Genomic DNA, 17,725 nt, shown 5'->3' on the forward strand with positions numbered 1-17,725 from the left:
GTGTTATCTGTAAAGTTCTGTTAGGTTTGGTCTTATGTTTTTTATATAGGTAGGATGATGATGTTATGTGATTATCTTTATGTTCAATTTAGGACGATTTGAATGGGTTCAGTGCACGGTTCATTACTTTAAACAAAATACTGAAAAATGTACAATCCTGCAACTATGGCTTACAAACTAGAAATCTATTTATTGCGGCTAGAAAAGATATTGTTGAAAAAACAATACTTAACTGTTATCATATATAAAACTTTTCAGCCCTGCTAAATATTACCTCAAACAAGTAGTTTCCAACCCCCAGTCTTATGACACTAGAAATAAAACTACATCTATAATGTTAGAGCTGCTAAATATTACCTCTAACAAGCAGTTTCCAACCCCCAGTCTTATGACACTAGAAATGAAACTACATATATAATGTTAGAGCTGCTAAATATAAATTCTAACAAGTAAGTCTCTACTATTAATGTTATGAAACTAGATAGAAAGCTACATCTATAATATTAGAATTGTCACATTGAACAATCAGGTTTTTCCCCTATACTTATGAAAACAGAAATAAAACTGACTTCCTAGAATTAACTACTTGATTCACTGACTATAATGAAATAACTTTTTTGCTTTTCCATCCTAAAGATTCTAGTCACGAGCTATAATTTTATTCTTACCAAAGATTCTTGTGTATGACTCACAATACAAGCTAATATTTTTTGGCTTTTATGTACACCATCAATTTGCTTGCAGAAATAGATAAACTCTGGGGAAAACCAATTACAATGCAATAATTAACTTTTTACTTGTATAATAGTTATTTCTATGAGTAGTTTCTAGTATAATAGTTTACTTTCAAAACGCTAGCTCTTGACGTATCCAGTCTTATGACACTAGAAATAAAACTACATCTATAATGTTAGAGACAATGCTTATAAGATTAACAATGTAGGTTGTCTCAGTCAATTACATCAACAGCAAACTCCACTAAAAACAGGTGGAAAAAACACTTTCTCTTCTATGTTACGGCCAATAAAAAATTTGAAAGTTATTGGTTATTAGCACGTTTTTGTCGAGGGAGAATACCACAAATTAAGAAGAATAGAACATTTTTAAAACAAATTCTGTTTAATAACAACATTTTCATTTTTAACACCGAAACTTAAAAACATAACCTCTAACAAGCAGTTTCCAACCACCAGTTGTATGATACTTGAAATATAACAACATCTATAATGTTAGAGCTGATAAATATTACCTCTAACAAGCATGTTTCAACCAAGTTTGTACTCGACAACTGTGAAAGAAAGAAAAATCATGTGAAGACATTCCAAAGTGTTGCATCTCTATAGGACTTAAAGAAGAGAAGTAACTCAAATTATTGTCTCCGTGAATTCAGAATGTTGAAGTTTTTACAACCTTGTTTATTTGTTGCTGTTGTTTGTACATGTTTCGTACTTATTCTTAGATAGAGCTTTACATTGGTAATAGAAAGTTCGGGAAAAAACTTTATAATTTACAGTATATAAGTAGTTAAATGGCTACATCAATTCGGGGTTTGGACAAGCATTTACACTAAAGCTAGAACACAGGTGAATTGAAAACAACGATTTAACTCATTAGAGGTGTGCATGATTTCTGTTACAAGTAGCGAAATCTTAGAAAATAAACTCTACGTATCACAGAAATCCCCATAGAGCGTGCTTACAGGATTGTGGGTTTGGGGCGGGTCGTTTTTTTACTACTTCTACACGAGCTGTTAATTGAGATGTGAAGTTAACACAAAAACACAAACGACCATATCACAATACTCCTGTCACATGGAAGTTTTCTCCGAGGCCAATCGCTGCTAACATTTTGTTGAAGGTTACTGGATTAGCGGCTTAATAATGTAGGTATTTTTAAGATGACATCAAACAGCAACCCGATTCTCTTTTACGCAGCGTTCCTGCAGATGTAGCTCCATTTGGCTGACTTTTCATAGTGACGGCTACCGAAATTGTCACTACGTAAAAAAAGAAAAACACACAGACACTGCAGTCGCTGTCCTGTTTTTGAAAGTGTCGAGTGGCACACTAGTCCGTCACAGAATAATGTAGCGCCACCAAACACCAGAAAAGCCAAACATGGACGTAACAGCCGGAGCTCTTGTTCAAAACTGAGAAGAAAAATAACGGAATGATAAAAAAACAAGAGAAAATCAAAATATTAGAAACCATATTACTAAGCAAGGAATACTGAATGATTGCTTTTAATTATAATAGATGATACACATCAAGAAGAACAATGATGTATTTTCATGATTCAAAATTTCCCTTTTTATGTTAAATCTATTAAAAGCTCAAAATATATTCGATATTACATATATTCGATTGATGTCTGAAGGATAAATAACATAATGAGATAAAAATGGCTTTCATTGTGTTTTGGCAATATGAGTTTAGAAGAGGCATCACAGACATCACTATACTTCTATATTGCTTCAAATCCTTGATTTGAGCTTATTTTCAACATGAACACTGCATATACACACATACTATAGGTTTTAATAATTGAGTAAACTTTGTGCCATCTTTACTAAACTTTAAAATGAATCAAAGTCTTACCGGAGCCTCTGTTTTCTGATACGTGTAGACCCGAACTTTGTCGAAGGTTACCAACCGTAGCTTCTCTGCTGTTAGTGCCAATGACTCTGGAAGCTGTAGCGGTGCATTTGAGACGAAGTCCTTCAGAAAGAAAGTGATTTTGTTGAACACGAAACTTGAGGCCTAGCACAGAAGCTACCATTCCACCCACATAGTTGACGTTAGGGTATCTGATGACGTAGTCAGGTCTAGCCTGTGCCGAGTGGTTTAGAAGAAAAAAAAAGTTTTAACTAGTAGTTAAACGTAACCAGTTAACATGAATTTTCTTCATTACATATTCGAGAACAAATAAAACTATAGCAATTCTTCAATGTGTATGCATCCATGTTAAATGAGTGAAATTGTAAAACCTATCATTAAAATCTTCCTGACTATTTATACATTTTTCGATGCAAAGCAAAACTAATTTTCGTGCAACTTTGAAGGCCAACGAAATAAAAAAGGAAACTTTGCAAAAGTAAACATCAATCACCAATATGCAGTGAAGTTAGAAATAAACGTAATTGATTTAAAACGTCTAGTTTTTTTATTATCAGTTTCGCCGATTATTAAGCAGACATTCTAAGTTTAATAATACATCTCTTTACATCCTAGAATGTTCTCAACGTCGTAATTACACAACTCGTGGCAATGTAATACTTTTAGTTTGAAGCATTGTATCGGATTTCACATGTCTTTGATTAACCCCAGTAGTTGAGAGCATCGAGTAACATGAATTAATAAATGTTTAGTCCTACTCCACGTTAAACTCTGGGTGTGCTAAAGGACACTGACAGTCTGTTGTTTAACACATGTTTAAGATTAACATGAATTAGTACATATTTTGTTCTACTTCATTTTAACTCTGGGTGTGCTAAAGGCTACCGAAAGTTCATTATTTAATACTTACCTTAGATTAACGTCAAAAACACCTGTACGATATTTTCTTAACACTTATGTTTAGGCCTACTCCATTTTAAGAGTAGGTGATGTATAGTCTACAGAGAGCTCATTGTTTAATCCCGATTTCAGTGTAATTAATGTAAAACTCTCACCTAAACCCAAAACTTCCTGTTGCGGAATTTATTGTTAAATACAATCAGAAGAATTGAAGTAACTGCTCCATATAGGTGCAGGAAGTGGGTTCTCCGCCAGTAAGCATTTTTCCTAGTTTTGTAAAAACACTAGATCGAGTTAACGTGGACCACAAAACATATTTAGGGTTCAATCATCTGCATTCAAGTGATAAAGAACGCCTACTCTGTCAGTCATTGAATACTTCATAGAGAAAATGATAAATCTTAAAGATTAAAAGAAGAATCACAATCCTGTTGAAAAACAACATATTTCAAAGACTGCACATTTCTATCATATTTAATATGTGTTAACACAAGTTACTGCCCAAGTGGCCTTTCGTTTAATACCAGTACGCGTCAAATTAAGATAAATGTGAAATGAAACATCTGCAGTTAACGTGATTTTTATCACAACTTTTAGATCTTCTAAACTATGTCTATGATTTTATTTGAAACAGTTATGGCTATTGACTTTATTTTCAACGATAGGCAAGTATTTTTGATTCTTGCAAACAATTAGCTCGATAAACTAATGCTGTTTAATACCCTGAAATTTCAAATCGTATGGAAGTCCTTTGAAAAATTGAATCCAGAAGAGTTCTTACACTCAGAATGAAAGTCAAGCTACCACTCAAAATGAACATCGAGTTCTACTGTAATAAAGGTTTACATTTTTGAGCTCATGTTCAGTTATCTAACAAGTAAAAACAACGTATAAAAAGTTTATACTTATTCCAGCGCACGTGAATAGTAATGAAAAGAAATATGATTTTTTACAGTCTACAAACGTTAAGTTGTTCATGTAAAAGTTCAGTCGATGAAAATAAAACTTGGTATATATATATATATATTTGTTTCTTTGTTAGTGATCCACACAGGAAAAACAGTATTTTATATTCAAACTAATTATGTCTTTGAACTGTATTTTCCCTTCACAGTGAGACAGTCTTTATGTTGAGCACGAAGACTGAATTTCAAAGAAGAAGAATTGTTTGAAAACAGCGAGTCTGTTGAATAATATTTTCCTTGCAGCACGGTATCGAATGTTAAACACTTTTCCTCTTCATATGCCTAGAGACTTAAAATATATTCAAACACATGCTTCGTAAATTTGAAATTAAAATTCTGAATTAAATGAAGTGTCTTATGGTTTCAAAACGTCCAACATTTTGAATTACGAAGTTAATAAATATTTATATTTTGTGTTCTGTCAGGAATAAATTCAAAATAACCAAGAATATATATATTTAATAATGGTTGAATATTAACTCTAGTTATTGAGAAAGTTGACAAAAGCGATTAGTATATATTGATTTCTAGAACATTCTGGTATTAAGAAAATGAACAATATTGGTTGGTTGAACGATTGTGGTAGCTGAGGACGTTAGCAACATCATTAGTAAGTACAGTTGCTAACATCATTCACTGAAACAAAATGATGAACTGGAGAATCATAACATACAATAAAATGAACTCTTTCCTTTACGTTTGGTGTTAAACCAGAAACTGTCAGAGAATTCTACAGAATATTTATCTTATCTTATCTTTACATACTCAGACAGAAAAGCGTAACAATATAAATAGTCACTGCAAAACTTCACAGTAGTGTGAATTTTGAAACAACTTATGGGTCTTAATTTGTGCTTTCTGCATAATCACATCAAAGAATTGGAGAAGCAGTCTTTGACTCTGACTATTTTTATCAAAATACAATCGAGACAGATGGTAAGACACATTAATCTACAACTCAAAGAGTATTTATTTGGAGGAACCAGATTTTAAAATGAATTAATATTTGACTTAGTTAAAAAATCTTAAAGGTTTTGCTTCTTCTTAAATTTTCTAGACTTTGTGACTTCGCTGTTTAACATTGAATGGTTTCTACAGTAGGAAACATTTAATCTTTTAGTCCTAAAAATAAGCCATCCCGCGTTGTAGCGTATACACATGTTGAAAATGTTGAGCTGTTTAAAAATTTCAACTTTCAATGTAAATCTTGAGAGATTTAGTGAGTCACAGAAAAATGAACGGATTTTCCTCACTAACAGATACAGTCAATTTGTACATAGATACATTTTCACCGACTCCATAATTTTCAGTCTATTTTGTCGATAATGAAGCCGGACCAAAGATCAGTGGAGGTCATTCCCGATACCACGTGGGCGATGTTGTTGATGTCAACTGCACATCGGCAATAGATGCCAGACCTGCTGAATTGCAGTGGTTCATCAATAATAAAAAGGTAAAAACTCGTGTGTAGCATTGGAAATAGAAGAACCACAGCGAGCTTGATAAACCTGTTTAATTTAATTTCTCCTATAGTCAAGTTAATGATTTCTGTATGAGTAAATACCAAAAATTAGTTACAATACGTTCCTGTAGATTTGATTAAATTTTCCCGCTTGTGTTTTCTTTTTATTGATGAAAAATGTCCTGAGGACAAGGAACACAAACAACAGGCAACGAGCACTACACAATCAGTGGAAAATTAATAACAACGTTTACATATAGGTTATTAAACTTCAAAAAAGTTCGGAGTCACCGTGTGTATTATAAAGCTTTGTTCCTAAATGATTTTAATCTTGCCAGAGTTTTTGTCTAATTTTGTTTAATGGTGATGTACACACCTAACAAACTCATGTCGCTCTCTTCCCATTATTTACTAGTTCAATATAATCTTACTTTGATAGTTTCCAAAGCTGACTTTAAATTGAATGTTGAACAGCCCAAGTGTTTAATGTTTAATTCCCAACATGCAAAACTCTTTCGGCAAGTGAAGTCGTATTAAAACACGTTAAAAACATTGTAAAGCCAATAACGTGTGTCATTTTTATTTGTTCTTTTTTCATATAAAATAATAAGCAAGATACAAAGTGACAATGCAATGATTTGGAGAAATATCTGCGTCAAGTTTTTCTAGAAGTGTTCAAACAGTTCAATTTAAAAGTTAGTTTTAATTAAGAAATTATTTGTTTGACGAAACTTTAGTTTTATGCTCAAAGGCTTGTGAATATTTATAAATGACAGTTAACTTTAAATTGACCTTTAAGTTCCTTATAAAGATTGTAGACAGATAATTGATATAATTTAAAAACATCAGATTTACACAAATATCGCTTTACGTTATTGTAAGTAAAACAGTTAATCTTTAAGATTCACAGACGACAAGAAATCTTTACACTGTATTTTTATAAATTATAATTAATGTATGGTATTATCAAAGTAATTTCTAATAAATGAGATGAAATAGCACCTTCGTTTATTGTCTGATAAAATAGCTAGTTGTATAGAATTACTACGGCTTAATTTTGTTTTGAAAATCGCTTTACTGTTCTATGCCTTTAAGCTGCCTTAGTTTTCTTCTCTTATTTGATAACTTTAAACCTCTTCAAAGAAAAAAGGAACAATGTTTTAAATAGATTAAATTATGAAGCATTGTGAGTTGAAATTCAATACATCAACAATGGTTTTTTATATACTTTGAAGAATGTAGTGTTCATATATATATATATAGTTTAATGTTATGCTTATCATTTCAATTTTATCACCAATGAAGATCTCCTACAAACTTAATGATTTCATACAAAAGTAAAAATGATTAAATATAAATGATTTGAAAGTAACATATGTAAATAGGAAAACAGATAACATTATTTTTCAGTCAAATTACAAATAGTATTAATTGGTTGTGCGTGTGTTTGTGTCAGTACTAAAATAACATGGTTTATACACACCTAAATTCAAAGAACAGAAATATTAAAATAGAAGTTATAGAAGATTGAAAATGACAGTTTTTTTCTAGATATATCAGTTGAGAAATTACAAACAGCTTTTGTACATATGTTAAGACAAATCATTTGGATACTTCTTTTATATACAAGAAAAGAGTTGTAATACTAAAAATAGTTAAAACATTTTATGTCAACACAGTATGGGTATAAATCTTTTTCATACGTCAGTAATAGTCAAGTACAACAACTTTTAACCAATCATGTAATAGAAAAAAGCAGAACGTGAATTTCAAATGTTGAAAACAAAGAAAACGAAACAGGATTTGTTTTTATTAAATGCCAGCGGTAAAGATGGAATTGCTCATATGTATTTAAACCAAATGGAAACAGAAAAAGTGAATTTTATACCCAACAGGAAATGCAAGAAACATGGATTTTATCGATAACTTAACGCTTGAAACAGCAGTTTTGTAAATATTCATTAATTAATACGTACGATCAGGAGTTGCCTTCAGTCGTTCTCCAATCACCGTTTTTTCACTGTGACTGCAGTAGTCTTGCGAAATAGTAGCCATACAGCGTACTTTCATCACACCTTGGTTAAAATTGTTGAAGTTTGCTTGGAATTGTAGACCTAAGATGGTGCTTTCCAATCCGTCAAGATAGCGCTCAGTTTGCATGGGTGTCAAGAAGCGTTCATCAACCTGTGGTGGAATAAAATCAGATCAGTGCTTCAGACCAATTCATCCATCACATAGACCATCCTTTACATTCAAAACTTCCACTCCTGTTTCTACTGAAAGCCATTGATAGAGGAACTTGTTCTCGATGGACTATAATACACCTCCATAACGTTGTCAGATATCACACACTTTCAGCCTTAGTTACGCCATGAATAACATGATGCATTGAGTTACATAATCTCACATTAATTGTTATGACTTTCAAATGATTCTATTGAACGTTGTAGCTAGAATTTTATATTTATGAATGAAGAGTCATTTTTTGCGACAGTCCTCGAGTTTATGCAATGTATCGTATGAAATCTACTCTCCAAAGGGTCTCATAATATCATTCTTCTACATGCGAAACTTTGAAAAATCATCTTTTTTTACACACACACACTATATATATATATATACCAGCCGTGGTATTTGCGCTACTTCAAATTATTAGATGTTAACATGTAGCAATACGTCGATGACGTAAAGAGGTAAATATTTCAAGCTTGAGAGCCAAAGTCTTGTTTAATTTTCCTTGCTAGTCGCTATCATATTTGCTTGGTTAAGAAAAGTTCCTTTATAGGTAAAAACTTAGCATATTCAAGGTCCAACGAATATTCCACCTTCGTCTGGCAATCTAAAACGTTAGAACATTTTAAGCACTATTGAAGTTTTTAAACTTCCCGTTTCGGAAATGTGTAATTGCAATATTGTACGAAATTGTAATAAATATTCTTTCATTGATTAAAAACGTTTAATAGTTTGAACAAGCTAACAATATCTATAGGAAAATAAACATTTATAGCAAAGTTTTAGTGATTTGATTGCAGTAAATCCGGTTAGATCTATATTTTAATCTCGGAAAATTTTAAATTATTCTGGTAAACTCAAATCAATTATTCGACTCACTTAAAAAACATTTTTAACAGAACCAGCTAAGTACTGATTAGATCTGATTCTCTAGTAGCCAAAATGCTAACCATTTCGTAAGAGTAGAAGAAATTCTATAAACCGTGATTTTTAATCGAAGTTTAATTTGAAATATTATTCGCATACTTCTTTATATATATAGTAAAAACACATGAAGTAAAACTCAGATTGGATGTCATAAACTACGAGAAAGATAAGATGAAAACCGATTTTCTTTAGTGTGGTCGTAGTGGCTGAAAATAACAAACAGGTTGGAGGAATAGTTACTATACAGTTGGTATTATAGAATTGGTATTGTTAGTATTTATGGTTGATACTAAACAAAATATTACTAATACAATTGAAACCAATTTAACTATTACCTATTTCAGAGTAATGTTTAGAAATTAACCTGTGTTTCAAATTACACAACTGTATTGTAACTTTTGCTGTATATTGTAGTTACAAATTCTGGCTTGTACTTTGACTTATTTGCTATCCATTTCTGTCATAACTTGATTTTTGAAAAACAGGCTTAAAATAATATTATTGTACAAAAATATATTATTAAATTCATTGTTTGTTTGTAATTAAGCATAAAGCTACACAATGGTCTATCTGTGCTCTGCCCACAACGGGTATCGAACCACGGATTCTATCGCTGTAAGACCGCAGATATACCGTTGTGCCACTGGGGAGCTAGCACTAGAAACTAAAGAACTAACCATTATATTCACAAACGAGTTATTCGTCCCAAAATTCTTTTTGATTGAGAATTTGTTCAGATATACATCAAATAGCTTAAACACTTGGCCAACGATAAATCACAAGTCTGAAGCTATGACGTGAACAATACATTTACTTAAAGTGGGAACTCAGCTAGTTAACTAGCCACTGATTTTCATTGATGATTTTATTTTGTCGCAACCATGTTTGCATAAGAAATGTTTTTTATACTAGATTCTATAATATTCTGTACAACGTAAAGACATCTATGTAATATGGATGTTGATGCCAATTCATGTAATGTATGCAGCTTAGACACTTATATTTCGTTTAAAGAGTATCTAGTATTCAAGAACGTTCTAATTAATATAATTTTATCCTATACAAACATTCTACATTTTTGCGTGAAATATTACACATTCAGTTTTCGCTCCTTTTGTTGCAGCATTTTCCTCATCTGCTGATATCATGTTGGTTGGGTTCTAAGTTAGGCCATGTAGCGGCCATGGGCATTCAATAAAACTCAGAACAATATGCTCTTTATCTACTCATTTCGACGTTGTTGCTTAACATTTTGTTTAATTAATTACGTAAAAGAGGCTAATTATTGGAAATCTGATTCTGTAAATTTACGCTACATAAAAAACGGCATGTTAATGTTTCTAAAAAATAATGTCGTTTAATGCCATCTTTGATTTCTTGCCATGAAAAAAAATATGTGAACAAAAATAGAAATTAAACGTTGAATTAACACCTCATACTTGAAAATTTCTTCAAGATATTAAAAATATAATTAATAAGTTTTATACATACACCACAGGTATACTGCTTTAGGTGAGAAAATTTGCTACATGTTAAAAGTGTTGAGAATAATATTCCTGAAAGTCCCACTTCTCATTTCATGCTTAATGCTTGTTTCGGGTTCCCTGTTACTTGGTGAGTTCTTACCATCTCACGTGACAATGATATTTTTTAAGAAAATTAGTAGCAATTCATATAAAAATCGATGGTGTAATGAAGTGTAACCAATTTCCAGAATACGGAATAGTAATAAAACGATGAGCTGCAAATGTTGTCATTTGTTGTATAACAAATGCCTAGAAAATAAAAATAATTTCTGGAATATCAACGTACATAGCTCTAACAATAAAAAAGTAATTTGAAATATCATTATTTATAGTGTAACAAATGTCTAGAGAATATAATTAAAAGTTAGCTACAAACGTTGTTATTTATGGTATAATTAATGTTCTCAAAGTATGCAATAAAAAGTGAGTTACAAATACTATTTGATAACGTTTGGTCTTTTGAATTTCGCGCAAAGCTACACGAGGGCTATCTGCGCTAGCCGTCACTAATTTAGCAGCGTAAGACTAGAGGGAAGGCAGCTAGTCATCACCAACCACCGCCAACTCTTGAGTTACTCTTTTACCAACGAATAGTGGGATTGATTGTTACATTATAACGTCCCCACAGCTGAAAGGGCGAGCATGTTTGATGTGATGGGGATTCGAACCCGCAGATTGCGAGTCGAGCGCCCTAACCACCTGGCCATGCCGGGCCCTATCTGATAATAAATCTTCTTGTATTTTATTTAAGATATAACAGTCATATCTCAGTTTTCAAAATTATTTACAATTTTATCTCTATTCTGTTTCAGATATGTTCATATAATATTTATATTACTTTATGACACGTGTTTTCGATACAATTTGTCTATTTTACTATACTTCACAATGCAGTTCGTTAATGTTCTAACATTTATGTTCAGTACCAATATCATGTCATATTTTTATGAACCAACTTAATATTCATTAAATAAGCATTAGTGTCCATATAGTTCTTTTAACTGCCAGTTCTTGCACAGTTTAACCTTCGAATCTGTTACCGATTCAACAATTAGACTTGGAGGTTTGATGATTCTGTTCGATATTCTCCGTTTCTCTGAAAGTGCCTGATGTTATAAAGTAGTTTAAGTTCCAGTTTTACTTTGGTTTTTAAAGTAAAATCAAGTAAGTTGACGAATTTGTTACAGAAACTAGTGAATTAATTGTTCCCGACATTAAAAAGAATTTCGTTACGATGTACTCAGGCGTAAATAATGACTATTTGTTTAATGACAAGTACAAAGCTGCAAAATGGGTTTTCTGTGCTGTAGTCACCGCGGGGATCAAACCTAGAATTTTAGTATTATAAGCCACCAAGCTTACCACTGTGCTACAGAGGGGATACATGATAAAAAATGTGTTTACATATCAAAATTATATATTTATCATTTTTAACTTCCTGTAATACAGACAGGTTATAATTTATACACATTGCATGTTTTTGTTTTTGCTTACGTTGCTAGACACTCTTTATATTATTAGCTTTATTCCAGCTCATTTCTGTGAAGAAAGGCGGTCGATCTTCCAAAAGCGTTCTGCTTATTGAGATTCCTATTTTGTGGTTCAAGTATATTTTTTATGCTTCCTCACTTCTCAGTAGCACGAAATTAGTTTCATAAGTGTAAGTTACATTACGTGATTTGATTTTCACAAAGGTTTTCATATATATGTTTATGGTTGTATTTGTTTTCATGTTTTGGTTGCTAATAATTTGGAACCTAAATGTATGTATAGTTGGTTCCATGCGTGCGCTATACGACTAACGGTAGCAAACACCTCTATGTAGATTTTCACGAAAATTGTGACACAAACAAACCTTTCATCAGGGTGAAGATCAGGCAAGTGCAATAATGTTTTCATCGTAACGTCTCTTCAAGCAGCAGGGGCATGAGTAGATAGTTTTCATTCACATTATAGATAACCGATGCTTTCAACCAATATGTTGCAATTAGAGATGGAGATACAAGCTACACTATCTAAAAGGCATTCTTATGGTAACCGGAGCTGAAAAAAAGTTTGTTGGAAATATTACTATCATTTAAACTTATTAATTTTCACAGTTGTTGCCTTACTGTGTCCCTAAACATGATATTCATTGACATGCTGGTCGATTGATTTAAACATAAAATTTACCTCCTTCTTATATATATATATATTTATTTTCAATATTCAAGCTCTTGCTGTACCTCAATAAGATGAACCAAGAATTTTTTTTTTTTCATATTCGTTTCTCCCCATTGAGAGTGGAACAAGTTGATTTCAGTAACCATTGATTCATACAATGAGGTATGATATAATACTTCGGCTGCCAATTAGGTTGTTTTTTTTTCTTAGTGTGTTGATGCAAATAGTTGAGCGTTATGGGAACGCAAACATGTTTCTTGAAACCGTTTTCTTAATGATTTCGAAAGAAGTACGACATTTCTCATTATAATGAAAATACAGCTTCTCCTAATTTCCGGAAATATTGTAGAATTACAATATCGAGAGAGAATACTATATTAGATTCGCAGTGTGTCTGTTTATTTGTTTTGTTGTTAAGCACTAAGCTACACAATAGGCTTTCTGTTCTCTGCCCACCACGGGTATCGAAACCCGGTTTCTAGCGTTATAAGCCTACAGACTTGCCGCTGTGTAAGTGGAAGTCTTCGCAATGTGAAACTAAAATGTTGAAAAATGAAATGTCGTCCTGACGGTCGGTTTTGGTTTACTCTATATTATATAATGTGTTTTTCAAAGAATGGAAATTCGGGAATAGTTAGTAATAAAGCTTTCTCTCTATTACACTATACAAATATATGTAAACTCCCAGAATATCATTGTTTTGTTTCTAGATCAAGAAAATATATCTCACCGGTCGACCATTTATTGTCCAGGACAACACTGCTGCCGGTTTTGAAGGTCTGGAAACACAGGTCAAGTTTACGTGATCACCAATCTCGTACATCCGGTCTATTCCATCTATTGTAGGCTTCCCCTCGGGCAAAACTAGCAACAAGATTAGGAGATTTAAACAATCGTTCTATAAAAGTTATTCAAACGTATATTTTAAAACAAATAAAGATACACTTTTTTTTAGCTTAATTTGTATTTACAGCAGGAGTAAATAGGCTTTCACTCTTAATTGAAAAATAAGAATCTTAAGTCATTGATTCTTTGGCAAGCAAAAAAAACAAACTGTTTCTAGTTTCAGTTCAGCTTTGAGAAATGTATGTAGAAATCTAATTATATGAAGGCTTAAAAAAAGGAGAATGTAAGAAAACTTTAATGGCCTACGGAAAGGGAGTAGAATATTTTGTTTGTTTTTAAATGAGCTTTTAGAATAAGAAGAAGTAACAGAACTTTTAGTTAAAAAAATTCAGAGCAGAATAACTATCACTTCAAGTTCACTTCACTCCCCAGGAAGAGAACATATTAAAATTGATCCAAGTGACAGTTTACGTTAAAATAAAATGATGGTAGCAAATCGCATGGGGAAATCTGTTCAAACTTCCTTGTCAGGAAAGCGAAATGGCATATTGTTGTAATAACGTGTGAACGGAGAAACGTCATTCATTTCGAAATTTCACTTTATCGAAAAACACCCTTTAAGACAAATAATGTATATCTTAATAAATTATATTTATCATAATACAATGGTATTAGGCTTATTGTGTGTTTCTAAACACCATATTGTTTATTAAGCCCCTTAGAGGTGCCTTCTAAGAAGAAGAGTGTGTTATAGTATTTCAGCTACACTATGTCTGATAAAAATAATACTGATGTTTCATGACAAAACGCGTAAAATGAGTAAAACGCGTTCACACTGTAAACCTATATTATATTTGTTTTATTGATAAGTTTGTTTCTTTTAAATTTTGCGCAAAGCTACACGAGGGCTATCTGCGCTAGCCGTCCCTAATTTAGCAGTGTAAGACTAGAGGGAAGGCAAGCTAGTCATCACCACTCTTGGGCTACTCTTTTACCAACCAATAGTGGGATTGGCCGTCACATTATAACACCCCCACGGCTGAAAGAGCGAGCATGTTTGGTGTGACAGGGATTCGATCTCGCGACTCGCAGATTTCGAGTCGAGCACCCTAACCACCTAGCCATGCCGGGCCCCTATTAATAAGATATAGTCATTCAATTTATCGAAAATAGTCATTGTAACAAACAATGTATATTTTAGTTGTCTTATTGTTAATGACAAAACCAAAATCATGAATTACAATTTATCTAAAATAGCCAATACAAAGCAAACTGTACATCTTGCTTGTTCTATTGTTATAAATAAAGTTAAAATCCTTTCATTACCATCACTTTGTTACATTTTCAGTCATTTTTCTTCTGGTTCGATTAGTTTCAATTAATGAAACTAAGCGGTGAAATATTTTATCAGTGCTGCGAGAAATTTAAGTATACATTTCTGTGTTTAGGATTTTACATGCATGTGCTTGACGAATTTCCAGTTATACGCTCTAAACTCTGTTCGTTTTAATGCGCAACTTTCATTTTTCACGACAAAGAAACGTGTTTCAGGGATTATCTCCAATTGTCTGTCCAAACTTTACACACTACAGGTAATATGAACCATGGTCGACTTAGTTAAAGAACAGGATTCCACGAAAAACTCAACATACGTGCTTCCAATTAAGCTGTAGGACTGAGTACGAGGAAAAAACATTCACTCTTTTGATGAAGTGTACTTTTAAACGTGCTTTACTGTTAATTCTGGGAATTTCCAAACTTGTTAAAATTAAAAATCAATACTTAAATATAAAGTTTTTGTGTGTGCAGTGTTATATACTTTTATTTCTATTTTATTCTATCCACTGCAATATTAAATATTGTCTGATGAAATATACTAGGCCATCTAATGTTCGCATTTGATAAATTTAATTACTCAGGATATTCCGTGTGACTTTCTTTAACTTTACAAGTTATTTTCGAAGAAAACATATCAAATGGCTCTAAATAATTTGGGCCACGCACGCATGGGCGTACTATTAACTTCATAAAAGTCAAAACACATTAGCGGTATCAGAATTTTCTTAACTATGTATATTCTACACAGAAACACATTTTTCAAACCTATCCTCAATATCTGTACCAATGAATAGTTTTCACTTTCATTAAAGGTGAGTTTGATGTGTTTTCATTAAATATCGGAAAGAAGTTTTTTTTTTTTACTAAACATTAAATAAAGAAACCGAGTTAAAGATTACTATATCCTTTTTCATGTCGGCAAACGTGCATCGTATAATAATTGAAGTTGTTTAGCAAATAATCCTAAGAGACTAGGATTAATCCATTAAACATTGAAGAATGTATAAATCTACTGGCGAGAGGCTGTGAATTAATGATGAGTACTTAAAAAATCGAACACATGTCAGTTTATGGGTATGATGCTAGTACTTAGGTAAAAGTCATTAAACAGAACACGAATATATTAACATGTAATAAAAATATTTTATGGATGTAAAATTATGAAGGGTTGGCAGTGACAAAAAGAATTCAAACAAGAATATAGGGATAATACAGCTATATCTAGACCATCCTTACATGACTCTCAATATTAAATGTTAATGTTACACTGTAAAATGTACAATAACAAAATGGTTACGAAGCTAGTCGATTCGACCGACCTCGCAGCCAGAGTCTGTAATAATCAAGACAAGTTTTGACTCAACTTGGTTTTCCTTGTATGTAAGCCCTAGGCTCTTATTTACACTACATTGACATCTACCCTGACCTTACCATGATATTATGATAAAGAAAATGCATTCCAACAGTGAGAAATATATAACTTCCAATTTCAGTAATATTAAAGTCAAGTATGCGTTTTACAGTGTAACATTGAAAGGCATGTAGGATGACCTATGTACAGCTGTATCATCCCTATATTCTTGCTTGCATGATTTTTGGCACAACCATCCTTACATCATTTTACATTTACAAAATGTTTTTATTATTTGTTTTGTGACGTTTTTCACCTGACTGAAAGTGAGTGTATTTTATGAATGTGTCTAATAACATTTAATATTGTATTCATTAATTATTTTTTTTTACTCTTTCATTTCATACATAATATAGGGGTTGGCTCTTTAAATACACCGATTGTATGGTGTACATTGCATTGAGTATTCTACATGTTACACTCATCTAATGTTCATCTATTATTGGCTGGTAATTCCTGTTTCACCCTATACTTACTGTTTTTAAAAGAACACTAGATTTCTGTAAAAAGCTAACTTCAAGGATAATGGTAACACTGTTTACACTAGAATGATGATTTTTCTTTTTAATTACTACTAATTATTACGACAAAGCAATGGCATAGTGCTCTGCCCAGAAACACATAGAGTGAATTTAGGTTTAAACTGACGTTAGTGATAAAGTACTTGTAGAGTTATATCGACTCAAACAATAAGAAGAAAGATGAACAATTTGGTAGGTTGGTAACTTTCTGGTTTGATATCTTAGCGATGGTTTCTTGCTTTGCTTTTGAGTAGAGCAACAAATAAACGTGAATGGCAATCATATTTTATAGTATAACTCTCTGTCTTCGTTGATTTTGGGCGTGCATATTTGTATTATGCACACTGAGTACCTTGGCCATTCCTATATATAGAATCAAACGACTCTATAATAACAAAGTGAGGTTTCGTATTTATTAGGTCGTCAAGAAATAAATGTCCCTTTTTTAGATGAAAAAACCTGAACAACTTATATATCAAAATAAAACATTTATTAAATAAAATAGTCCCCATTCTTATTGATGATGCTTTTCCATCTTACAATTAAATTATTAATGCCCTGATTAAAGAAATCACTTGGCTTTAAAGCGAAAAACATGTCGATGTCCTATTTATCACCTTCCACATTTGCATATGTTTTCACATTAAGATGGAGTTGCAACGAACGAAAAATATGGTAATCTGATGGTGCCATATCTGGAGAATATGGTGGGTGAGGGAGAACTTCCCAACTCAGCTCCATAATCTTGTGTTGCGTTAAACATGCCACATGTGGACGTGCATTGTCGTGGAGAAGAAGAACACCTTTCCGATTGACGGG

General features: G+C 32.2%; 1 protein-coding gene across 1 annotated transcript in view; it reads right to left on the minus strand.

The window, feature by feature from the left end:
- Positions 1-1,394: 1,394 nt before the first annotated feature.
- LOC106458180 overlaps positions 1,395-17,725 on the minus strand; it is a 120,800-nt gene continuing 104,469 nt past the window's right edge. The window contains exons 4-8 of the mRNA XM_022384653.1: positions 13,521-13,654; positions 7,919-8,126; positions 5,847-6,028; positions 2,598-2,829; positions 1,395-2,149 (exon numbers count right to left, since the gene is read on the minus strand). Of these exons, the coding sequence (XP_022240361.1) occupies positions 2,067-2,149; positions 2,598-2,829; positions 5,847-6,028; positions 7,919-8,126; positions 13,521-13,654 (839 nt within the window). The 3' untranslated portion in view covers positions 1,395-2,066. The remainder of the gene's footprint in view (positions 2,150-2,597; positions 2,830-5,846; positions 6,029-7,918; positions 8,127-13,520; positions 13,655-17,725) is intronic.

Source organism: Limulus polyphemus, unplaced genomic scaffold, assembly GCF_000517525.1.
Source record: "Limulus polyphemus unplaced genomic scaffold, Limulus_polyphemus-2.1.2 Scaffold21, whole genome shotgun sequence".
Taxonomy (NCBI): Eukaryota; Metazoa; Arthropoda; class Merostomata; order Xiphosura; family Limulidae; genus Limulus; species Limulus polyphemus.